Source organism: Diaporthe batatas (assembly GCF_019321695.1).
Source record: "Diaporthe batatas strain CRI 302-4 chromosome Unknown Contig00005, whole genome shotgun sequence".
NCBI lineage: Eukaryota > Fungi > Ascomycota > Sordariomycetes > Diaporthales > Diaporthaceae > Diaporthe > Diaporthe batatas.
Window position 1 is genome coordinate 2,104,617 of NW_025408552.1, and position 24,760 is coordinate 2,129,376.

Consider the following 24,760-nt stretch of genomic DNA (forward strand, 5'->3'; position numbering starts at 1 on the left):
AATTAAATATATAAAAGTTTATATAAATAAATATAAGCTTATTAATTAATTCCTAACTAAATTAATTATATAATTATAAATATATAAAGTTTATTATAAAAATAATTACTTACTTAATATAAAGTTAATAAATATATTAATTAAGTATTATATAATATAAATAATAAAGGGTATACTTAAAGTAGCCTACTCTACCTATTTCTCCTTAATAAATATAATACTTTTATAAAATAAGGAGTTAGAACTATAATAAAACCCTAATATAGTTTAAATCTTATATAATTAACTATAATAATCTTAATTTAATTATATAATATATATACCCTAACTTATTCTATTACTTATAATTACTTAAATTTATTAAAAGTATTATTAAAAGCTCTTAAAGTTAAATAAATAAATAGCCTAATATATATTAATAGTCTATTTAATAAAATAAATATAAAAGATATATAAAAGTACCTTCTAATCTATCTTAGGCTATTAATTATTAGCTTTAAATTATACTTACTACTTTTTTATTTCTAATTAATATAGAACTACTTAATAGATATATAATCTATTAAATTTAAATTACTTTTATACTATTATAATAAGGTTAAAAATTACCTATAAATAGTTAACTTATTATTAAAAGGTTAGTTAAAAGGATATTAATAATCTTTTAAAGACTAGTACTTTAATTAGCTTTAATTATTAATTAATAGGGTATCTAGATATATACTTCTACTTAAATAACTAAATTAATATAAAAACTATAAGGAAAATATATACTATTAAAAATTATAAAGTAGCTTATTAAATATCTTAATAAATAATAACTATTAAAAAAGGTTATATAGTTTTTATACTATTAAATTATTATATTTTAAAGCTAAGTATACTATTTTTTAAGTATTAAAAGAATATAATTATAAAAATAACTTAATTAAAAGTAACTTATTAAAGTATTATAGTTATAATATTTTTAATTAATAATTATAATCTATAAGAATTATAAAGTATATTTAATATATAGTTAAGTTAAAATAAAGTTTATAAATTTTATTAATACTTCTATTAGGTAGAATTAATATTAATATAAATTAAATTAACTTTATTAAGATTATTATTAATAGCTAAGTTAATTAAGAGTAGAAGAAGAATTATTTAATTAAAAGATAAATAAAAGATAATATTAATATTAATAGTCTTTTAATAGAAGGCTATTTAATTTAGAATTTTATAAATAGATTAATAGTTTTATTAAAAGAGATATTATTTAATTTATTAAAAATAAAGTTTATATAAATTATAATAATTAATTAATTTAATATATTTTAATAATAATTTTTATAGATTTTATTAAAAAATTAATAACTTACTTTTAATTAAATAGTATAAAAGTTAAATTAAATAAATAATAAGTTATAAAGTTATTTTTATTTTTATATATATTAAAAGATTACTTTAATATAAAATAAACTTTTATAAATATTTTTATAATATTTTTATATAAATAGGTTTTTATTAATTAAAAGAAGTTAAAGTAATTTTACTTACTTTTAGATATTATAAATAGTTAAAAATAGGTTATAATTTATATTTAAGTATATTCTTTTATAATAAATATTAGAGTAGATTTTATAATTATACTATTTATAAATTATTTAGGACTTTTTATTTTATTTAAAATAGGTAAAGTAATCCTTTATTTTAAAGTTCTAATTAATAAGGAAAGAATTAATTATTTTAGTAATAAAATAGGTTTATTTTAATAATAGTTAATTAAAAGTTTAGTAAAGTTTGTTAGTAGGTCTACTAGTGGAAAGTGCTAGTGGGTAACTAGTAAGAAAACTGGTAGGTAGGGTAGAATACTTAACTGCCTATCGTTCTAGGTATAGTAGGTTACCTAAATAGGCTTAGCGTGGTTTTCGCTTTTTTTTACAAGAGGGCTTGAAATTTTCAAATTTCTTTTAGAAGGGTAGGTGGGCCTGACTTTTTACCATCCCTAGCATCGAGGAGCCTGGCAGCCTGGCAGTCTGCTTGCCTGCGCAGGTGCCTGGCACCTCCTCTCGTGTCTTCCTCCCTAACAACCCCCCTCTTTCCCAGCAGGCCATTCCGACACGCAAAAGTTAGTGTGTGAATATCTCGGTCGTGATAATGCGCCGGGCACATCAGGAGGAAATGCTGAGACAACACATCGGAGATCGCACTCTCGACCCCCGCAGCCCCGTCGCGCCTTTCTGCTCGTCTCATCTCCAACTGCGATTCCACGTGCTGCATAGCAAGTCGCCGTTTGTCAAACCTCAACAAGAACTCTATGGTTCAGCAGCTGTCCGGTCCGCGGACTCGGACCGGAGGGCTAGCCCTTGTACGCTGCGCCTCAGAGCCTTGCGTAACGTTTGTGCAAGGCCAAGAAGCTGCTTGGTTGATTATGATGACACTGGTTTCTGGCCATTGGTCGTCTTCTTGGATCATAATTTTCTCTCTGTCGGGGGCAATTATCGAATGAACTCTGTGCCTAGCCTATTCTTAGCCGGGCGCCACCCTGAGGAGGGCAAGGCAAGCCTGAACACTGCATCAAGTGCACGAGACGACTTCGAAACACTCTGTTTCCTGCAATGCGTCCGTCCACTCTGCCACTTTACTACGAGAAAGCAACGCTTCGTCTGACACTTCACGCCCGGGCACGGAAGACACGACACTTATTGTTCCGCCGCTCCATCGGAAGCGGGTCTGCGAGGCGGCAGAACCTTGGAACCTAGAATCGCATGGCAGCACGGCAGCCGACTCCACTGGGCTGAAGGCCCACTGGCTCTTACCAGCTCTTCTGGTCCGAGTGCCTGGATGATCGGCAGACGGTCCTTGCTAACAAGGCAGGGGGTGTGCCTGACATGACGCTCCCTGTACCAAACAAACCAGGGGGTTTTGATCGCGGCTTGACGTGCACAAGTACGGAGTGCGGGCAACTCTCGCACCCGGCCAGACCACATCCGTGGCCGACGCTGCCATGATGCCGGCGGGCGGTGCATCCAGCGCCGTACTGACGCCGGCCTACGGGCCCATGGCCACCAGTGGCCGCGCATGAACAAATTCTGACCAGAAGTCCTTTCGGAGTGGTCCACCACCTGGGAACAATGTCGCGTCTGGAGTGGCGCCCTGTGCCCTCACAGCATCTATCGACCGTATCACATCCACAGCTTTCAATCTCAGAGGCGACTTGACGGGCATTGTGCCTCGAGGAACCGGCGGCTGTGCACAATTCTAATTCAGTGCGCAAGGGCAAGATAATACAGTAGCACTGCATGACGCAAAGAAGATCGCCAAGTGTGAAGCTCATCTCATGTTCCCTTGGCTCGGGGAGGTGGGCCTCCCGCCACGGCTCGGCGCCTGACGACTCGTAATATTTTTTTTTACCCTTTTGAGGCTTTGCTGCGTGTGAGTCTCTAACGGCCAGCCAAGCACCGGAACTCAAAATTTGAACAACTTCTGGTCGATATGGGCGCGTGACGCGAGGACGCTCAAACTCTGCTGGAACTCAATCCTGAGGAGATCGCCAGGGCCAAATTTCCTCGACGGCGGCCTCCCAAGTCATATAACTAGAGATTGCCCGAAGTCACAGTAAGGTCATGGGCACGCATACCTCCTCGCTAAAGCAATTGAAGTTTACAAACTTCAACAATGAGTACTTGTAGGACCCTTGTTCGTAAGGTCCTTGGGGGTCAGTGACAGTCATGTGTTTGGTGTACTGTTTCATTTTGAAGTGAACATTCTGCCGTCAAACTCCTTATTTTCTTGACGTTGAACGCTGGTTGTCATCATCCTACCACGATTGCCTCTTCCAAGACGAGGCTATTCTCAGGTGGCACCAACACCTGACACTAGAACCAAGCAAACCCAGCCAGGTACAACTGAAAACTCTAGGTCTTGAGAGACCGCATCTAGGACAAGTTTGAGGAGAGCTATTGATCTGCGCTGAGGTCCCTCCTGCATCGGTACTTCGTAGGCCAAAGAAATAGAGGCAGTAGAATAACTTTCAGGGATAACGTGGACATAGGGGGCACACGGAATGGCTGGACTAAATGAACCACAAGTTTGTGCGATTCAGGAGACTTGTCATTAACACGTGTCAGCTCGACCTAGATACCTACTTCAAAATTATTCTAATTATACGGGACTGCATGTTTCGGCGACCGCCACATGTGCACGGTATCGTGTGGTGAAACAAGGTCGAAAAGTTTGGTAGGCCGGCGGCATGTGTGCTCAAGTGCTTGATTGGCATAGTCGTAACGAAGCTCTCGAGCAGATACTTGTGTTTCAATATCACACAACTGGGAGTTCTACATCCTGATTCCATCGTGATGTGACCTAACTTCAAAAGTGTGTTATTGATATCACATATGCGGAACCCGTGACCCATCAGAGATTTCACCGCTACTGCCATTCAATAGGGGCAGGGTATGATGTTGGTTCCATTCCGGAGAAAAGATATAAGTGAAAAACAAAGTAGTCACTGTCTAAGTCCAGCTAAGATTGCCAAAAAATCACATCCTGATCAGATTGACAATGCGATCGATGCTCCATGTGAGTCTTTTGGCTAATGATGTCTATCTACCTAGGTGCTTATAGGTAAGCCTTATTGAATATGTGATCACTGTCGTGGGCGAATATCCTCCCAGATCGATTTAGCTTCAGTCATGGAGCTTGTGGCAAAGATTAGATCAATACTCTCATTTTACTTCTGGAGCATTTGGAGAGTGGAGTAAGGCTATGCACCGAGTGCTTGCATGTCCGACATTCTAGATGGCAAGACTCATATGAAGAAGCCATCTGATGGATTTTGGGTGTTGCGATTTAGCCAAACACTGTTATGTGTCTACAGATTGCCAGGACTTTGATCGCTATACATATGTCGTTCAAGGGAACCCACAAGATCCTATGTGGTTTCGCTTCTATTCTATATACGTCTAAGGACATATATGGCGCCTTTATATAGTGGTAAGCACTCAAGACCCAGCACTTGGAAAGAATACAATGTTGATAATAATAGTTATAATATGATAGGTGCTTGTGGCCTTAGCCTTGCGACGTATAGATAAGGCTAAGGGGCACTGTCTTGACATATTTTATTTTACCTTTTAAGAATTATCTACACTTCCTACCGTGTCTCTGCAACACAAGTCTGGTCTCGAATCTCTGGTGAAAGATCATGCAGGGGCACAAGGACCACTAGAAACAGTGCAAAGCGCACATGGAGGACAAGAAAACAATGAATCTGGAAAGCTGAAATGCTAGACATCGACCGAGGAGGGCAAGTTAGGAAAGGATTGGCCAAGTGCCCCCACTAATGTCGCTCAAGTGATGCAGGAGACAGGATCACTGGTAAGGACTTGCATCCTCTTTTACAAAATTTATGGAACGGCGGTGAGATGAGCATCATATACGCTATCATAATCATACAAACATTGAACGCATCTTTGAACTGATGTGTAATGTTACGAAAGAGTCCCCATGGCTTTGCTGACATTGCTATGTTGTCCTACAAGAGGTTATGCCACGGGAAGTGTATGGTACTTGATTCTATAAAAGGCCAGGGACAGGTTTGTCTGGACTTCTGATACAGATTCTTTCTATACAAGCTCATACGGACATGGCATATCCCCTCCTTGGTGCCAGGGCTGGTACAAGCGTACTGCCCAGGTCAAGGCCAGTCCTACAGGAGAGAACTCCACAAACCAAATGGGAGCCTGGGTGGCTCGTTAGATCTCATAGCGATGCTTCTCTCGCGAGGTGACATCTAGCTAGGCTGGATACTGCTCGATGTTGCAGTCTCGCGTGCTTCGTTGACTATATATCAGGTGGGTTTTATGGCATCACTTGCCAGTTTCAGCAGGAGCGAGCATGTTCTACAAGAGGCTACATACTTGCTGGCGCGGACACTATGCCAAGTGCACACCTATCGTTCGCAGTTGCATGTGTAAATAAGCAAGCTTGTTCTACGCTTAGCTCACACATATTGGACGTCATGCCACGTTTGCTTACCAGGCAGAAGCCGTCCGAACGTTGACAGCCTCCGGAATGTTTATGCACTGCCGCGTCGACCACCTCCACCACTTCGAACACCTCCGCTTTCGGTTTTATGGGGCCGCGCGATTACCAAAGGAGACTGCGCTTGCTTACTCCAAACCGATGTATTTGGTGCACTGCCCCTTGTCACTGACCGGGTGCCAGTAGATCCATCCTTCATGAGCTGTTAGACGGATGGTCAAGCATGATGGGTGTGCTGTGGCTCGGGCCAACCTTGGCATGTCTACTACGCAGCGGACCTACTCGCATCAAAACGGCTCACCATAGGACTCGTGGTGGGTAGGCCCAGCCCAGGCCGTCTTTGTGTCTTCCTCCGCATATACCTCTTAGGACATCTCCGCTTGGATGTCGTCCGGCCTGCGAGGGTCGGTCGTGTGTACACGACTGGACTTCCTACATTACCGTCAAGCCCCAAAAACACTCGGCCGATCACGTGGAAGCTTGTTGAATTTGGGTATCGAAGCGGAGTCGGTTCTTTGGTTTCAGTTGCTGAAAAGAGCCACTCGGGCATGTAGCATTCCTCTGCTTTGCCACCAGTCCCTCCTATGTCCTATGCCATTTTTATCGTCCTCACGGAAGCCTTTCTTGTGTCGGACCAAGCACTCGAAACACCGCGAATCTTCATCCACTTGTGCGTGGTCGGTAATCCTTCAATCGATTCTTGAATGCTAGAGAGCAGGGCGTTTAAATCAACCCTGCCAGACCGTGATGCAGCCAATCGAAACCATTTCCGCTCAAACTCCGTCCGTTAAACCGTCCCTTATATCGCAGAAGGGTAAAGCATAATGCGAACCGAGGCACCGAAAGAGCGGGAGGGAAGGGGGTGGGTGAACTTGGCGCGAACAACACCGGAGTTTCCTGGTATGCAAAGTCAGCCTGCGCAACGGGAACCGCAAAGGCATCGCAGTCGTGGGTCTGTATGTACCGTGAGGGCGGGTGACCTTGCCCCAGATGACGCGGAGCTTGGAGCCGCGAACCTCCTTCTGGGCCTTGTAGACGTAGGCGACCTTCTTGCCGAGGTAGAAGCTGTATCATCCTGTCAGCTCCGGCCCGGCGAGTCGATGCTAGGGTTGGAAGACATACTTGGCAGCGTTGGTGTCGTCAACACCCTCAATCTTGATCAGACTGGTCTTGGGGTGCGTTGTGTGGCGGTTACGCTGGTAGGAAAGGTGACGACCCCTGTGATTCCACCACTGTCAGCCCCGCTGTCCTCGATCAAGTGTGAATCGTTCCCCATCGGTGGCGCATCGTGGTCTCGCTCGAGCAGATCGTCGCCGAATAATGTCGTCCTAGTCGTAGACCCAAGGTCCTCCTCCATCTCGCGGTTGCCTTCAATTCCAATCCATGCCCCACATTTTGCATACGGCTCAAGACCAGGCCACAAGGAGAGCAAACAGTCGCGCGTCGATATAACTTACTTCACGTAAACTAGAGTCGCAACAGGTCAGTTACCGCATCCTCGGATGGGGCAGTCGCGAGACAGCCACGTTGGTCAGGCCAACGGCAGGGCGACTGTCGCGATCTGCCGAGGCGACCGGAGGGATTGGGGCAGGACTCACGTCGGTGACCAGCTTCTGAAGGCATCTTGACTTTGGTCGATCACTCGATTTCTCTCCGTACCACTGGGAAAGGGGAAGGAAAAGAAAATAGCTGGGTGCGGCGTTCGATGACTTGGTGATTGACCGACTGACTTCACTACACACGGAGGGCCGCTTTGGGGGTTTCCTATGGGGTCACGGGCTACTGGCTTGGGTGTGAAAAATCCCAGGGCAAAATGTGCCTGGAGAAACTTACGGCCGTCCTCCGCCCCTGGCCCCACCTCCCTGTCTCAGCGGGCTCAGACCGTGGCTCGTCAACGGACATGGTCAGTGCCACGCCAGCTTCAGACCACTTTTCAAGTTCCTCCCGGCCCCTGCTTCTCTGAGTCAGCCCAGCCACAGGTCGCTTCTCAGTCACTCAACGTCAGTCTCGGTCCCATCTTATCTACACGTGCGAAGTCACGAGGAGCTTCTGCCATGGCCCACCCCGTCCAACAACCCGCCCCCCCCATCGCGGCTAGTCGGGGTGCACCGTGGCCGGCACCAGACAGCCCGCGGCGGAGACACATGCCTCTCTGACCTATTTCCATCTTCTGCTTATTACCTAGTACCAGCGGTCCGGACTGCTCGTTATCTCGCGCCCCACGTATGATGCAATGGCCGAGTGGGTGTCCCTCGCCGATAGTTTCTGCGGGATCCTCCCTTCTCGCTGTCCGAGAGATCTAACGCCGGGACTCGTGCCCTCGTCGTCTCCTGAAATCGGAGTTGCGATCGGACTCGGTGATGTTGAGACAGGGCCTTGTTGAAACAATCCCAATTTTTCCGGTCCTTGCGAGCTCGGCCACGACGTTCAGATGCACCAAGAGCCGGGGTATTGTAGGAGACCACCATATCCCCCCCCGCCTGGCAGGATTAACAAGCCTGCATGCCTCCGTTGGGACATGTAGGGCGAACCTGCGATAGGCGCGGTAGAGCGGTAGCACTTCTTTGGTGGGGTCGCTGGTGCTGTCGCTTTGTTCCCAATTTTGCCAAGTCCCGAGATCTCCGGAGCGCGGAAATGTCAAGCTGTGCTGCGCTTAGAGCTACCCTACAGCAGCTGGCTGTGACATGTCAACTCACTCCTCTTGTTTATCTGGATAGTACCACCTCGATCACCACCCATCGCCCTCAGCAGCTCCAGCAACCCAGATGTTAAGGTCTTGTGTATTTTGATAAGGCAGTAGCAGATTCTCCAGACGTGTAGATGTACACACATACACCTAGTATCAATTTTTAGGCCGGTCTCTGTCTGTAGTTATTGGTCCTGTAAGTAGTATTTGCTGTGCCACAGCTGCTACAGATAGGCCTCAAGGAGCTTCAAGGAGATCAAGCAACGCCGAGGGAGCGGTAGGTGAGAGCTTCGCTGCATAGCTTCACCTACCCTACTTGGCCTGGTTCGGCCGACGGACAGGTAACGCGACAATTCTGGACGGCGTTCAATACTGGAGGTATAGATGTGGTGTCTATAGCCAGCCAAGCCGCACCCTCTTCAGACCAGACTCGTGCGCTCAATCCGGGTGTTTCGCATCATCCCTGAGCGATTTTCAGATGTCCATGTTACAAATCCTACAACGGAGGCCCGAGGAGGTTTCCACCTATGGCCGGACAAGTCGCCGGCCTCAACAAAGCCTGACTTAACAAATTAGCTCCCAGAGGGTCCACCAAAGTCCTGCGGATCCAACCCAGGGCAGTCTTGGAGCCACCCCGCTATGGCCGTCCAGAGCACTCCGTACCGAGTACGCCGTGTCAGGTTGAGGTTCTGTGCCGTCATGGTGATAGACTGCGCCCACCAGCATTCCCATATAAGTCCAGGGCAGGTTCTCGCTGTGAGACCTGATGTCCTGTGGTGTCCGGTTTGAATGAGAGGTCTTACACAGTAGCTGCCACACCTGGGCGGGGTGTCGAGAATGGATACGCCCTTCTGGATCTGGTGAAACAGTGTCTGCGAGTACTACAGTATTCTGGGTACCTCTGGACACTTGCGGGAGGGGCCCACCTCAGATGCAATCAAGAATTTGCTGCTACAGTTCCGCTCCTAGACGACGTATGCTTTTTTTGTGCAGTAGGCTGTCGGTAGCTACCCAAGCACTGCTTCCCACGACCTGTCTCTGGTGTGGAAATCGGCTGGCGGGTTGGTGGTACTGGTTTCATCTCTAGCAGCAACTCCCTCTGAGCTAGGCGCAGACCGGCTGACGCGGGAGGGATACCCCGCGGCAGGGCCCATGCTGCGGGACAGGCGGAAGGGCCTGAGTAAGCTGTCTGGCAGGCAGTCCAGCCAGCCCTGCAACCATCCAAGTGCTGGTGTCTGTCGAGGTACCTAGCCCACAGGGCCACCACCTACCTAAGGGTACCTAGCTCGGCCCCTCCAAGCAAGTCTGCGCATCACCCCCCCCGGCTGGTCCTCCAAAACCCATTAATAAACCCCCGAGCCTGGTCCTCTGGTCTTTCCAACTTTGACGTCGTCCCGCTCCGCCCGGTCTGCTCTCACCCAGGTCGCCCTCTCTACAAATCTTCTGCTTGCCCACCTCGCCATTGCCTAGCATCTCTTCTTCACTCCTTCCAAGAAACAGCAAAATTTACCACATTTGAAGATGGCGTCTGCCGAATTGCACTCTGCCGCATCGTAAGTGCCTTGTAACCCCGCGCTCGAGAGCCGGCCCCGCCGTCGCACCTCGGAGGGATGCTGCACCCGCCACCAGCTCCCGCCTTGTGAGAGCTCCCTCGATAGCTCCCTCGACGGGCAATGCCGTCCTTGCCAACCCCCCACAACCGGCCAATCAGCCCGAGGAGTCCCGGCTGTTTGATATTATGGTGGTCGCGATACTAACTCTTTGCTCAACCCAGGGCCTTGGAGCTCAAGGACAACACGGTGATCGTGGTGCTCGGAGCCTCGGGAGATCTGGCAAAGAAGAAGACAGTAAGCCGAGTGACCCCACCACCAGCTGCATGCTTGTCTCGCGCGTGCTAACCATGTATCACAGTATCCCGCCCTGTTCGGCCTCGTAAGCAACTTCCTGCCTGTTCACGGAGGCGAGACTGTGAGAAGCTAACTAGTCCCCATCAAGTTCCGCAACCAGTTCCTGCCCAAGGACATCAAGATCGTCGGCTATGCCAGAACCAAGATGGACCATGAGGAATACCTGCGGAGGATCAAGTCGTACATCAAGACCCCTACCAAGGACATGGAGAAACTACTTGAAGACTTCTGCAAGCTCTGTACCTATGTCTCCGGCCAGTACGACAAGGACGAGTCCTTCCTAGGCCTGAACAAGCACCTGGAAGAGATCGAGAAGGGGCGCAAGGAGGCACACCGTCTTTTCTACATGGCCCTGCCACCAAGCGTCTTCACCATCGTCTCTCAGCACCTGAAGAGGTGCTGCTACCCAACCAAGGGCATCGCCCGCGTGATTGTCGAGAAGCCGTTCGGCAAGGACCTCGCAAGCTCCCGGGAGCTGCAGAAGTCCCTGGAGCCCGACTGGAAGGAGGACGAGCTGTTCCGCATCGACCACTACCTCGGCAAGGAGATGGTCAAGAACATCCTGATCCTGCGGTTTGGTAACTCGTTCCTCGGAGCTACCTGGAACCGCCACCACATCGACAACGTCCAGATCACATTCAAGGAGCCCTTTGGTACCGAAGGTCGAGGCGGCTACTTTGACGAGTTCGGCATTATCCGGGACGTGATGCAGAACCATCTCCTGCAGGTCCTGACTCTTCTTGCTATGGAGCGCCCCATCTCCTTCTCCTCAGAGGATATCCGAGACGAGAAGGTGCGGGTCCTCCGCGCTATTCCTGCTATCGAGCCCAAGAACGTCATCATTGGGCAGTACGGAAAGTCCCTTGACGGCAGTAAGCCCTCGTACAAGGAGGATGATACCGTCCCCAAGGACTCCCGATGCCCCACCTTCTGTGCGCTGGTCGCCTATATCAAGAACGAGCGTTGGGACGGCGTGCCCTTCATCATGAAGGCTGGAAAGGCACTGAACGAGCAGAAGACAGAGATCCGGGTGCAGTTTAAGGACGTCACCTCGGGGATTTTTAAGGACATTCCCCGAAACGAGCTTGTCATGCGCATTCAACCCAACGAGAGTGTCTACATCAAGATGAACTCGAAGCTGCCTGGTCTCAGCATGCAGACCGTGGTGACAGAGCTGGATCTCACCTACCGCCGACGATTCTCCGACCTGAAGATCCCCGAGGCATACGAGTCGCTGATTCTCGACTGCCTAAAGGGCGACCACTCCAACTTCGTCCGTGATGACGAGCTGGATGCTAGCTGGAGGATCTTCACACCCCTTCTGCACTACCTCGATGACAACAAGGAGATTATTCCGATGGAGTACCCCTACGGTAAGACAGAACCTCGGATTACAGCCTACTACGAGGTGGATGACTGACTAATACTGCCTGCAGGCTCTCGTGGACCTGGTGTCCTCGATGACTTCACGGCTTCGTATGGCTATAGGTTCAGTGATGCTGCCGGTTACCAATGGCCTACGACATCGGCCACGCAGCCCACAAACAAGTTGTAAGTGCTTGATTCGCAAAAGTCTCCGTCACGAGTTGAGTCCCCTCTGGCAGGGTAAGCTTTTGATGCGTCTGTACTGACAGCTAGGAAATAGCTAAAGAGTAATATCATGAGATGTTCCGGCGAGCCAGGACTGAACAGTGACAGAGTACACGGGCGTTCGTAGATGAACAATACAGGGTGTCAAAATCGGTACATGTACCTGGGATCTCAGTGGTAGAGGTGATAGTTACAATTGACTTGTCTCCATCCAGTCTGCCCAAAGTAGTACCCAAGTCCAAAGAGAATATCACGAAATAGGAATTTCAGGATTTATTAGACAATAACAGCAATGCCATCACAATAGACTGGATGTACAGGTGAACCGGGCTGACCGACCGTTGTCCCGGCTACACTGCCTGCATGCAATGTTACATGCAGCGCCAAGGTATCGGTACCTCATCACGTGGACCCCGCTTTTCTCCCTGGCGTAAGCCTGGCAAGGTACAGACTAACGTGCTAGCCTGCTGGCGGCTGGGGGGCCGGGCGCCTTACCAGTTCAGTTCCTCGGTTCTGCGCTCAGCTTTCATCACCACGATACCATAGACCAGGTACCTCTTTATCTATGACCTGCGGTCACCAAACCTTGTCGCATCCCGCGTTTTGATTCAAAACGTTCACTGTGGGCCATCAGCCGGATCTATTTCTTCGTGGCCCTTCCTCCCCCGTCCTGCAGGTCCCGCGAGGACCCCGTCGCTGTCGTCAATCGAACCGCCCGAGTGAAGAAAGGCGCGCGTTGCCTCGACCGCGCCCGCTACCACGCCCGCGCCCGATCACCACCCTTACTGCCGAGATTCTTGCGAGGGTGCCAAACGAATGGGGGCCTAGGGACGTGTTCCACCTGGGGACTCCCACTTGTCAACTCTGCAAGGCGGACGTTCTCAACAGTGCCTTTGGTTTGCGACCTTGCTGCGTCACTACGTCGACGGCCGGGTGCCATTTCGCATCTCCGCGACCGGCATCTGCTGGCCTCCCAGGGGCATCTTCCATCGCGACTGCTCGTCACGCTTTCGACTGGCCAGGATATACGGGACTCAGACCCAGCAGACGGCAGGGTGAGATCTCACGAATGAGAGTCTCGCCCTTGGAAAGGAGGCTGTCAAGATGGAGATTGGGACGCAGAATGGGGCGCGCACCGACCATGACAGAGACTCGAAGATGAACGGGATCAATGGCGCGGGCATGGTGAAGCGCGAGCCTTCTCCAAACAAGGCGAAGGGAGGCGCAACACCGATGACGAATGGATACGATACTCCACTGGAAGCAGATGCGCTAAAGCAAGCACAAGCAGCCTCGAGCGCGACAGGGCAGACCTCTAAGATGGACAACCTGCCACCCGAGATCGCACACATCACGCAGAACTTCATCGGAATTCCGTTCCTGCTGCAGCGGCTGGCGCAGAAATCACATAATGACCTCCAGTCCAAGATCGAAGAGCTTGCCAAGATCCTCATACCACAGGGGTCTATGAATGGTAGCGCAGGCACGGCGGAAGACAATTCGGAAGAGAATCAAAACAAGAAGGCCAACTTGCTGAGCTTCATCCAAGACATGCACGGAAAATGGGTCAAGGCCCTGGTGATCTCAGAGTGGAGTAGGAAAGCCGGGCAAGTCAGCAAGCTGATCGATCTCAATGTTCACATCAACGAGCAGTTGGCGAAATATGACCAGGGCTTGGACTTCATGGGTCATATCAAGAGAGGCCTCTACCAGGCGCGGCTACCAGACCCTGATCTCAAAACGGCGCTTCAAGTTCTGTCCACGGGACAGGCGCCTTGGTTCCCTGAGGTACTGTGACTGACTTTGTTCGCGAAGCGATGTTGACTCTGCTAACTTTTCGCAGTTTGGTTACATTGAACCCCCTCCGTTGACTACGGCCGAACAAATGAAGTGGATCAACGAGCTGAACACTCTGTTATCTGTGAGGCTTAATCTTGAGGACCACGACAAGATCCCCAGCCAATTCAGAGGCTACACCATCGACTCAGGTCGCGTCACTTTCAAAGTTGACGGGGAGTTTGAGGTGGATCTCACGATTGCCGACGAAGACTTCGAGAAGCAGTTCTGGTTCATTGACTTCCGATTCACATTCTCGCCAGCGCCTCAAGACCTGACCGAGACATTGAGGATGTTTCTGGAGATGAGTGTGAACGAGGCACTTGGCACTGACGGCCTACGGGGCTGTTACGAACTTCTTCACGAGCTCACTCTCACGCACAAGATCAATGAGCTTCGAAGACAGGCTGTACAGCTCAGCCGCGGCCGCTGGATCGAGAATTTGAGGGTCGAGCGATTGAACCGTGCCCTCTCGATACAGTACTGGACGAACCGTTTCCCCGCGAACTCCAACGCTGTTCCAAAGAGCTGGATCATTGTGGGTGTCAACAGCGGGAGAACATCAAAATCCAACTCACCACCAAAAACGAACCCTACTAGCCATCTCGAACTGAGATGGTTCCAGGACGGAAAAGAAGTTTGCGACGTGAACGTAGCAATCGATAACCAGGACATCTCTGCAGAGGCACTTATCAAGAAGATCGTCGCGAAACATGTTGGGAACATTTTGTCATCGATCTACGACAAGCTTCTTTCCAAGCCACGCTTTGAGAAACGGCAAGCATCGGTATCGCTGAGCATCGACAGTCAGGACCCATCGGAGTCGGCCTTGGTGGTTCAGCTGACCCATGCGCAGTCCCTGACCGTGCGAATTAACCCAACCACAGGAATGTTCAACATGGAGCCCGCTGCGCAATCATACGTCTACAAGGGCGAAGCATACCTCAACCAGAGATCTCGAAACCTCGTAGAGGATGCCGTTATGCAAATCGAGACCATAAGGTGGCAGAGCGAATTTGGCGAGCTCGTCCGACTGGGTCAAGGCCAGGGCTGGCACATGTCTCGACGGCCGGTCGGTCCAGAAGAGGTCAAGCGGCTACACGCCTCCCGGGAGCCACACAACATGCTGTGGCTCAAGCGCGAAGGCTGGACTGCTTCTTGGTACCTTGTCGTCTGTCTGAGCTTGGCCGGCGACACTTGGTGGCTGGTAGAGATGTAAGTCGACATGCCGATCGGCCTGTACCAGAATACCGTATGCTGACGCCTTCTAGCGATGCGCCCAACAACCCCACAGTGGATTCGCCAAAACCTCGAGGTAACCAGTTCGCTTCTAGGAACAACCTGATCGCTGAGCAGTCGACTGTTCGGCTCAAATCCTACACACCTATTCCGATTACACTTACGAACCCCAGCTTCTCTGTCCCGTTCTTCACCGACCTCACCACGCTCACCACGGGTATGATTGCTCAGATCAGCGACATTACGACCCTACGCAAGAGCAGAATTCGGTTTGCGGTCAAGGCCGCGATCAACCCGTACTTGTCCTCTCGCACCAGGCTGCCGTCATTGTTTGTCAGATTTGCTTCCATTCTCCCACCTCAGGGTGGCGATCACGGGGCCCAGCGCACGAAAGAATTGTGGGCTGGAGAATTCGTCGAGATCACATTTCGAGGTGTTCGCAGTCCTGCATCTGCCTCTAGCAAACACTTCGCCGTCTCTGCCGATGTCAAGGTCCTTGTCAGAGACAAATCCAAGTTCTCGCTTCTCAAGGGTCACGTCGATCATGATGTCTACTACAACGCCCGCACTGGATCGTTCAAGCTACATCTGCGGACCGAGATCGGAAAGTCCTTCATCGACGTCCTTGCTACTCGTCTCAAGGCACTCGATAGATTGGTGGAGTTTGTGGCTGCGATCAATCGCCGCTCAGACACAGTGAAGTGCGAGAGCGTCACACTTCGCAAAGTCGTCTTCACCTACGGGCCACCGAATTCGGAACAGCCGCCCGTGGATGGGCAGACTTCGACCCCCTGGAGGGTCGTACTGGATCTTGCCAAGAGTGACAAGGTCAGCGTCACTCTCGAGAAGGGCAACCCGCACATCCGGGTCCGGGACATGCTCGACTCGCTTGTGAATTCTCGAGATGGATTCGAGCAGCTGCCATTCTGGCTCCAGACATCGCTGAATCTCCATCGGGCCCTCGACGCGATGGAGGAGTCGTGGGTCGACGTCGCCATGGACAACCAGGGCGAGCTCCAGATCGAACCACGCACCCTGGACGTCTACTATCTTTATTTTGAGCTGCCCGCGCAGGCGAACAGGCCCGCACGCGGTCTACGCCTCAGAGTCAGATGCAGGTCGCGCCGCGGAGAGCTGTGGTGGAGCGTGGAGCGCCCCCCCCTCTCGGGCGAGGCCCCCCGGAAGGACAGCGACGAGTTTGACGCGGCCCTGCAGCCGGTCTTTGACTCCAAGGGCGACGGTTGGATGGGCCACGGCAAGTCTGCCGTTGCCAAGACCGCGGGCAGGGGCATCGAGGATCTGATGGCCAGGGTGAGCGATGCCTTGAAGGGTCTGGCCACCAGCGGAGGCGGAGGGGCTGCGCAACCAGCTGCCGGCTCGCAAGGCGCGGCGATAGTCTTGGACTAGAAAAGGGGTGAAGCGGTCGCAAAAAAAGGCCCGGGGGGCCCATGATACGATTGATAGCTTGATACCATGACGTGCCCAAAACGATAGGGCTTATAATGAATACGTTGCTTTCGGCAATGGATCAATAGACCATAAATAGTCAAAATGACAGCCTATTGACATTGTCGATCTGGACCAGTTTGTGGTTCCCAGTTTTGAGCTTGGTGCTGGAGAATTGATTGGTGACCGCGCTCCCTGAAAAGTACTCGTGCTCAGTCTACTTGCCCTCACGAATGGACGACGACCTGGGCACCTAGGCAGCTGTGACTGGGGGCATTCCAGGGCGGACAAGAGAGCATGATGAAAGCACTGCGTACAAAATTGTCCCCATCCGATAGCGTGTATATATATGTATATATCTACTTGCTCTGTAATCGATGATGTATTGTACAAGTAAGCCGGGACGTGTAGGAAGGACCCCGGTGGACCAGACACAAATGAAATGTCTACAAGACGATGTCGATAGTTAGAAAAAGTCTCGTATGCCCCATGTCCATGCCCATGTATAATCATTCACCATCCATCGTACAGATCATCCCCGCCCGATACGCTATGAACCCATAAAGAAACCCGTCAAAAGAAAAAGGGGAATATAGGAAGGAAAAAGAAATCACATGGTATGCGAGGTATCGAAAAATTAGAGGCCAGACGGTAATTGTCAGCCTTCAGTATTCCGTCACATCGAGGCACTCGAGAGCGTCCAGCACCTCCTGCGTAACCGACCTCTCGGGCTTCCTTGCATAGCCCTTCAGCAGCCTGAGCCCAGCCCCGCAGGCCCTGCCCTCCTCAACAACAGCGTGCACGCCCTCGAGGCTCTTGCCCGCCTCCTTCATGGCACCACCATCGGTGGTCACGGTGTCGGCGAGCGAGAAGCCGCTGTGCGCCTCCCCGGCGGCCTTCTCCATCTCGCACCGCAGGATCCACCGCTCCCAGCTCCATGTGCCCGCGAGGCCGGCGACCGCAGCCGCGGCATCGGTACTGCCGGGAAGGCTGCCCGGCGCCATGGCGTCCAGGCAGAGGGTCTTGCCACCGGATGGGGGCGAGGGCTCCGCGCCCACGGGGCCATTTGGCCCGTAGCGGACGGGCCCCGGCCGAGCGGCGGGCTTGGGGCCGAGCGGCAGGACCGCCCAGCCGCGGTGGACGTCTTCGAACCCGGCGCGCGACAGGCGCGACAGGAAGGACCTCGTTGGGGCCGGGTCGTAGCCCAGCGTCTTGAGGGTGAAGCCGAACTCGACGCTCTTGGCGAGGCCCAGAGGCCCCGCGTTGACGAGGTCCGAGTCCATGACGCTGAAGTCGACGTATCCACCGGGCTTCAGGACGCGCATGACCTCGCGGAGGCAGGCGTCCCACTCGTCGCCGCCGACCTTCTCGGAGACCTCCGAAGAGCGGAGGATATTGTGCAGCTCGCGGGCCGAGACGACGTCGAACTGGTCGTCGGCGAAGGGGAGGCGGCCCAAGCTGTTGACGGCAACCTGCCTGTGGTTGGGCGGGCCGCGGATGTTGGAGTTGGACAGCTGGCGGATGGCCTTGGTCGTCACGGTGTAGACCTTTGCGTTGGGGTACTGCAGTGCCGCGTGCCAGGCCCAGTCGCACGCCGCCTGGCCGCCGAGGTCGAGGATGCGAAGGCGGCTGCGCATGGCACCACCGTGGCGTCCCTTGCTGGGCGCGAGAGAGAGCCTCGCGAGCCGCTTGTGCACGGGGGCGCACACCAGCCTGCCCCCGTTGAGCATCTTGGTCGCGGCGACGTGCCAGTTGGCGTTGGCCATCTGCTTCAGAGCCTCGGCCTCCTTGTCGAGGCGCATCTTCTCCGGGTCCTCAAACACCTCGTCGTCGCCGCGAGCCACGTTGGCGCTCATCCTCTTCTTGGCCGACTGGGGCACCACCGAGAGCTGGTACTTGCCCAAGAGACGGTCGCGGTGCTGCTCGCGGAGCGAGATGCGTTCGGCCTGGAGGGCCTCGAAGCGGGGGAGCCGGTGGACGAAGACGTCGGCGCGGGTCGAGCGGACAGTCATGGATTGGAAGGCCCGGTAGAAGGCCGACTCCTGTCGCAGGAGCTTGGACGGGAGGTTCTTTGGGATATCGCCCTCGGCGGGGGCGAACGTGAGCCGGTTTGAGAAGCGGACAGACTTCTTGGCTGCGGGCGAGGCGGCTGAAATTGCCGTCTTGAGTACGGATCCCTTGGGCGGGGTCGTTGGCAGCTTTTCCAGTTCATCTGACGCTTCTTGTGACTCCTCTGTCATGACTGCCGCTTTCTCTGGCTCCGTCTCTGCTTCTGCCTCAGTGGACTCGAAGCCAACGCCTCTCAGGTACGCAAACTGCGCGCGCAGCCAAACCTCGGTACGGTTGAGGTGCGACGCAGAGATTTCTTGTTGCTTTTGGGCGTATTCTGGGTCGTAGTCGACGACGATTTCCTTGACGTGGTCTTCTTCTTTCGGTGATGTCGGCGAGTGAACATCCTCGTCGAGTTCGGGGAAAGACTCCAATTGCGAGTCGGGGATTCTCCTCGCAGTGACAGGCTCCTCGACTCGCTTTGCTGTCTGGACCTCCTCCTCGGCGGCCTCTGGAATCTCCACGACGTGCTCAACGATTTGTTCCGGTCTTGGTGGGGGTGGCATAGCAGGCGCGGAAGCAATGTTCCAGGGAAGCCTGTAGAATTGCTCAGCTGTGGTTGAAGTCGGGGGTGCGACCTCGTCTGCTGGCGGGGTCTCGAGGTGCCATGTCGTCCGAGTGCGTGGGGAGAGGCCGGAGAAGAAACCACCAGGCGAAGGGATGTCTAGTTTGGTCAGGCCAGTCATGGATCTCTGTTGCGCGGGTGAGAGCGCGATGGTTGCCCTCGACAGGTTCCTGGTCATCAGACGAGGCGGCGCCTGTCTTGACTCTGCCATTGGCTCCCTAGATACCTCAATGGGTTGCTCGTGTTGAGGCTGGTCCTCCTCATCTGCCTCGTGGCCAGACAAGGCCTGCAAGGTTGCCAGGGCGCCGGGCTGGAGCTGGATTCCGGTCCAGTCCCCGCTATCCTCGGGATCCTCGTTGCCCATTACCGGAGTAGGAGGCGCCGACATGGCCGCCAGCTGTTCGGAGGTGAGGCTTCCATCCAATGAGCCGTCGAGCGAGGGCGGTGCTGAGATGGTCGGGATGGGTTGAGCATGCTGAGCCTGCATGTAAGACAGCATGGCTGGAGACATGGCGACAGCTGACGGTGGTGTTGGGGGCACCGGCGACACGAGTGTCTTCTTCAAATCTTGATGCTTTGGCGACCACTTGACGGTGTTGAGCTGGTGTCCACCGGGAATCACGAGCTGTGGCAGTGCTTTCCTGGCCTCGCTGGATGATGTCCTCGATGAGACCAGAGGACCCTTTGACTTCCTGTTCCTTGGCGCTCTCATGGACTCGATCTCGGGTTCACTCTCGTCGGATACGCCGTACAGATCATCAAACTCGGTGACATCTGTCATGGCACTGTGCCTGTTCCAGGAGTTGGTACGTGAGGAGGATGAGCCGTGGGAGCTGCCTTCCTCACCGGAGGCCGAGGCCGACGAGGGTGAGGATGGCAGTGTTGGTGCGGTCATGAAGTGGAAGCCCCTCGGGGTTGGGAAGGCCCTTGGGGTGGGCAAGTCTTCGCTGGATATGGCATCGAGGGGGGCCAACCACGCCTGGAGTCTCTCCTGGTCTGCAGTCTTGTCCCTAGCCGTGGTTTTCCTCATGAAGGGCAAGCGTGTGGGCGAGACATAGTCCTCGTTCTCTTCCTCGATTATTGTATTAAGACCACGGCGCCGCCTCCGACCCTGCAGGGTGGGCTCGTGGTCAGCATTCTGGGGGAGAACAAGCAGCTCTGCCATTATGGGAAATTCTTAGGTCGCAGTTGCAGTAGTACAAAATGCGGTCATCATAGGATATAAAAAGAACCCTATCCTCCGGAGGATGGAGATGCTGCAATACGACGCTCTGCGCCGTAGGGGGGAAAAAGACCAAGACTAGGAGATGTTAATAAAAGGCTAACGATAGGATGGCTCGCACAGCGAAGCACTCAAATGTGGCAAACTCGGATGAGTCGTCGTGAAGAAGGGAAATGGGGGAGGAGGAGGCGGTCCGTGGAGGACTGGGGTGATGAATTCAGTTTTAACAGACGAGACGGCCGACCTCGACCCGTCGACCCGTCTGGCAGGCGCCGGGCATCATGATGCTCGCACAGGAAGCCCCACAGTATCCCATTGAGCGGCTAATGGCGTGCAGACGAGGGACGGCAAACTCTGGGCAACCCGGGCCAGCAGGGCCAGCAGGGCCAGCAGGGCCAGCAACGGCGACGGAGGTGTGACCACACCCGCGTGTCCTGCTTGCCCGCCAGCCCGCCATGTGCTCACATTGGGCGAGAGCAGGGGGGGCTGCAGGCTCATGCAAACTCGAGCAGCATGGCAGCATGGCCCATCGAGGAATCTGGATGGGGACCTCCTCGCAGCTGGCCCGGGAGGGTTGCAGCGGCTGGGGCCAGGCCAATCACGACGTGCAGGAAGGATGGTGCTGGAAGGTGCCATCCAAGACACGCAAAAGACACGACGAACGACTGGCTGGCGCGCGCCAAGTCGAGGTAGATGGCAATCTGGACCTCATTGGGGAAGGGGGCACCGCAGCCAGGCCGGCCAATGACGGGGCGCAGCGCCCTGCAGCGCGCCAAACTCGGGCGCTTAAGGTGCGTTGCCATTGTCACCCAATGCAGGTGCAGTGCAAGGTCTCTGGGTCTCTGGAAATAGCAAGGCCCTTTTGCATGGCTTGCATGGCTACAGATTACTACTGCACACAGTAAGCCTCATTATACACTTGCTGACCATGTCTGTGCCGTGCCGCTCGCGGGCTTCCAAGGTTGAGAGGGCTACCCGTGGACGTCACTCTTATAAGCCCGAAGGAGCAATGCCACCACAGCACCTGCACAGACGCAGCTTGGGGGCCATTTCCTCCGGACGGTGGCCGTGGGTGGCTGTGACCGCTCTTTGCTGCGGGTACGGCGCATGGCCAGCTGGCGAGCCACCATGACGAGACCACGCAGTTCTGAGACCGACAAGAGGCGGGGTGCTGGGCTGGGCTGTTCGAGATCAGGCAATGCAATTGTTCAGTCTGCTCTCGTGTGGACACTCGCTCGGCGGCTGCTGGATGTGATCTGGCAGCCAGTGTGTCGTTTCTCTGGGTTGGGTGTGGACGGCCGGCCTTCAAGTGGTGGGGCTCCGGCCCGAAGTGGTGGCCCACCTCGGCATTTTATTTGAGAATCAGGTGGGACTTGTACCACAGTGGTTGTGCCCGATTGCGATTGCGGGCTGCCCCACATCCACGTAGATACTCATGTGCATATTCATTATAGCATTAATAAAGAGGAGAATGGAAATTCGCGCACTTAGAATCGGAAGGCACATACCCTCTCTATTATTCAGCTAATTAGAGTATAAAACCTTAAAGTCTTTATAACTTTAATATATAAGCCTTTTTTATAATTAAAGAATTATAAATAAAGTAGATTAGTTTTTTAAAAACTTAAGTTATACTTACTAACTTTATTTATAACTCTCTACTATACTTTATACTTTAAAGCTTACCTCCTTTACTCTAACTAACCTTTTTATAAAAGGTATTTTATATTCTATACTTTTTAATTAGTAGATAGGTGTACTATATATACTTTTTAATTCTAAGTGCGCGAATTTCCGTTCTTTTAAATAAAGTCTTTTAATTAACTATAATTTAAAAAAAAATAAGTATTTACATATTATATATTTATTCCTATATAAATATCTATTTTCTTAAATAATGCCTTAAGGTGATAGTATTTACATTTTCGACAGAACTTGTGGCCGGGAGGGGAATGGGCTTCTAAACAGCCAAGGCAGATGATTGGACCCATGGGATTACCCGGCTCATATAGACGGAATATATCCTCCCATGGCTGCCCCTTCTTGCCGGTAAACCCCCCCCCTGGGGTGAATAGCTTGGGGCATTTAAGACATGCCTTTCGCTGAGCGCTTCCCCCTCTCTGTGCTTCCATCAGACAACACCCACGGTTTAGGGTGACTCCAGAAAGGTCTAGAAGTGGTCCAAACTCAGCTTCGAGCCCCTGGCGTATATCATGGACTAGCTGCTTGACCTCGGTTGATAATGTTTGACAGCGGAACGACGAGTTGTCAGGTGGTAGGCAGTTCATGAGAATTTGGTTGATGAGTTCTCGCAACCAAATAAAAGGAGTGTTGGAGGTATTCATATTGTCAGAACTTGAAGTATGCCCCATCGATCGAAAATCAGATTGGCACTGGTATGCTGGCCCGTCCTCAGATGGAGCTGCCTGGCTCCCAAACTGATAATGATATGGAGCAGAACGTTTCTGCTTGGTGAAGGCTGCTTTGGCATCGGGGAGTGTCATCCTCAAGAACCGTCGGTGTGTCCGAATTCTCTCGCCCGTCGCTGCATTAGAGGTGCCCCCTTTATACAGCCTGGTCTCGATTTGACCAGCAGAGTATTGGCCATCAGGGCTAGCTTTATGCCAGTACCGGTCCACGATATCGATATACTCCCCCGCGTAAAACTCTCGAGCATCTTTGGAGATCTTGGGGAGCTTCCGCAGCTACCCACCCAGTTATCCAAATCGAGCTTCGGGTCGCCAAGAATAGACCTGGTTCTGACAGGTACATCCTCGAGTGCACGGTGTTTTAGCACTCGTGAATCGCAATGTACAAATGTGGCCACCCATTGCCGGTGGATTGGTGGAGGCCCGTCATCGTCGGCGGCCTTCAGTGAACGGATACTGTCAAACTTCCTGAGGAGCTCAATGGAAGTACCCTTCAGTGCCTCTACTGTAGCTTGGAAGAGGCGGCGGTACCGATCGACATTGTTCATGCTTGTTCTCCATGTATGTCCTCGGACGTATACGGAATAGAAGCGAAACCACACATAACCCGAGGGCTCCTCAGGGTTGCTGAAAGGTAGTGTGGTGGGTTCGTCACCTTCGTCAACGGAGCCTTCCAACTCGGCCTCAGGTTCGTCCGCGTGGAGTTCCTCGTTGAAAGCAAAGAGCTCGTCCAACAGTTCCCTACTAATATTAATATTTTAATCGTATGTGAAACTGCCGTGAAAACTCACTTCTCTTCAGCCATCCCATCAGATTCATAGTCTGAATCGTCATTTTTCACCCCATGGGCATCAACATCTTCGCCAGAGTCTTGGTCAGACTCTGGCTCAGTATACGACTTCCTTTTGCGAGGCACAGAAGAACTGGAAGATTGGCCGAATGAAGAGGCCGATTTGCCCTGGGAAGGTGCAGGAGCTCTCTGGGCGCGAGTGCTGCTGCGAATGGCACGGGCATTGCCAGATTTCTCACGAAGAGGTACCATCTTCAAAAACGATAAACGAAGTCTTCTTTAAACTGCTTTGGAGAACTTGGCGATTCGGCTGTCTTGTCCATCAAGAGAGGACTTTTTTTTCAAAACTGAAAATCCAATGGGTGCAGGTGTGAGATTCAGGCAGTCAGTCGGGACATGCCGCCGCTCCTTCCCTCCGTGACTGCCATCTCTGTCGCGAATTGGCTGCCACCTCAGAGCAAGACCTTCAGATCCAAATAGACCTGGAGACCGTACAGCCAATGCTAAAATTGGACACGGGAACTGAATCGAATCAATTGTCGTGTAGTAGTGTGGTTGAACCTATATGCGTGCCATAGAGAAGGGTGGCCAGAGGTGGCCACCGCATACCACTATTACCGTACTGGTAAATAGGGGGGATCCACAAGTATTATAGCCCTTTATAAACGTTATATATACTATAAGACTTATACCTATTATAAGAGTAATCCCCTTCTATAAGAGTTAGAGAATTAAGGTATAGAAGTTATATAAAAAGATTTTAGTAATTTAAGAGTTACTTTATTTATTTAAGTATAAAAAATAATTAAAAAGGATTCTTTTTTTAAAATAATTTTAAAGTTTTTTTTTATTTTTTAAGTTATTTTATTTTTATTTTTATTTTTATTTTTATTTTTATTTTTATTTTTATT

The 24,760-nt window shown here is 51.3% G+C and overlaps 3 protein-coding genes across 3 annotated transcripts; 2 read left to right on the forward strand and 1 right to left on the reverse strand.

Moving 5' to 3' along the window:
* Nucleotides 1-10,009: 10,009 nt before the first annotated feature.
* Nucleotides 10,010-12,497, forward strand: KVR01_005416 (glucose-6-phosphate dehydrogenase). The gene is made up of 6 exons (XM_044793259.1): nt 10,010-10,269; nt 10,491-10,563; nt 10,628-10,648; nt 10,712-11,996; nt 12,060-12,174; nt 12,269-12,497. Exons 1-6 carry the CDS (start codon nt 10,238-10,240, stop codon nt 12,270-12,272), a joined length of 1,530 nt encoding a protein of 509 aa, XP_044645861.1. The 5' UTR covers nt 10,010-10,237; the 3' UTR covers nt 12,273-12,497.
* Nucleotides 12,498-12,740: 243 nt separating this feature from the next.
* Nucleotides 12,741-16,862, forward strand: KVR01_005707 (uncharacterized protein). Its single transcript, XM_044791770.1, has 3 exons — nt 12,741-14,001; nt 14,057-15,264; nt 15,321-16,862. The coding sequence occupies exons 1-3, from the start codon at nt 13,318-13,320 to the stop codon at nt 16,693-16,695; spliced, it is 3,267 nt and encodes a 1,088-aa protein (XP_044646152.1). The 5' UTR covers nt 12,741-13,317; the 3' UTR covers nt 16,696-16,862.
* A 196-nt stretch (nt 16,863-17,058) lies between these two features.
* Nucleotides 17,059-21,195, reverse strand: KVR01_005104 (uncharacterized protein). The gene has a single exon (XM_044786367.1). The coding sequence runs from the start codon at nt 20,571-20,573 to the stop codon at nt 17,400-17,402; it is 3,174 nt and encodes a 1,057-aa protein (XP_044645549.1). The 5' UTR covers nt 20,574-21,195; the 3' UTR covers nt 17,059-17,399.
* Between the last annotated feature and the right edge of the window lie 3,565 nt (nt 21,196-24,760).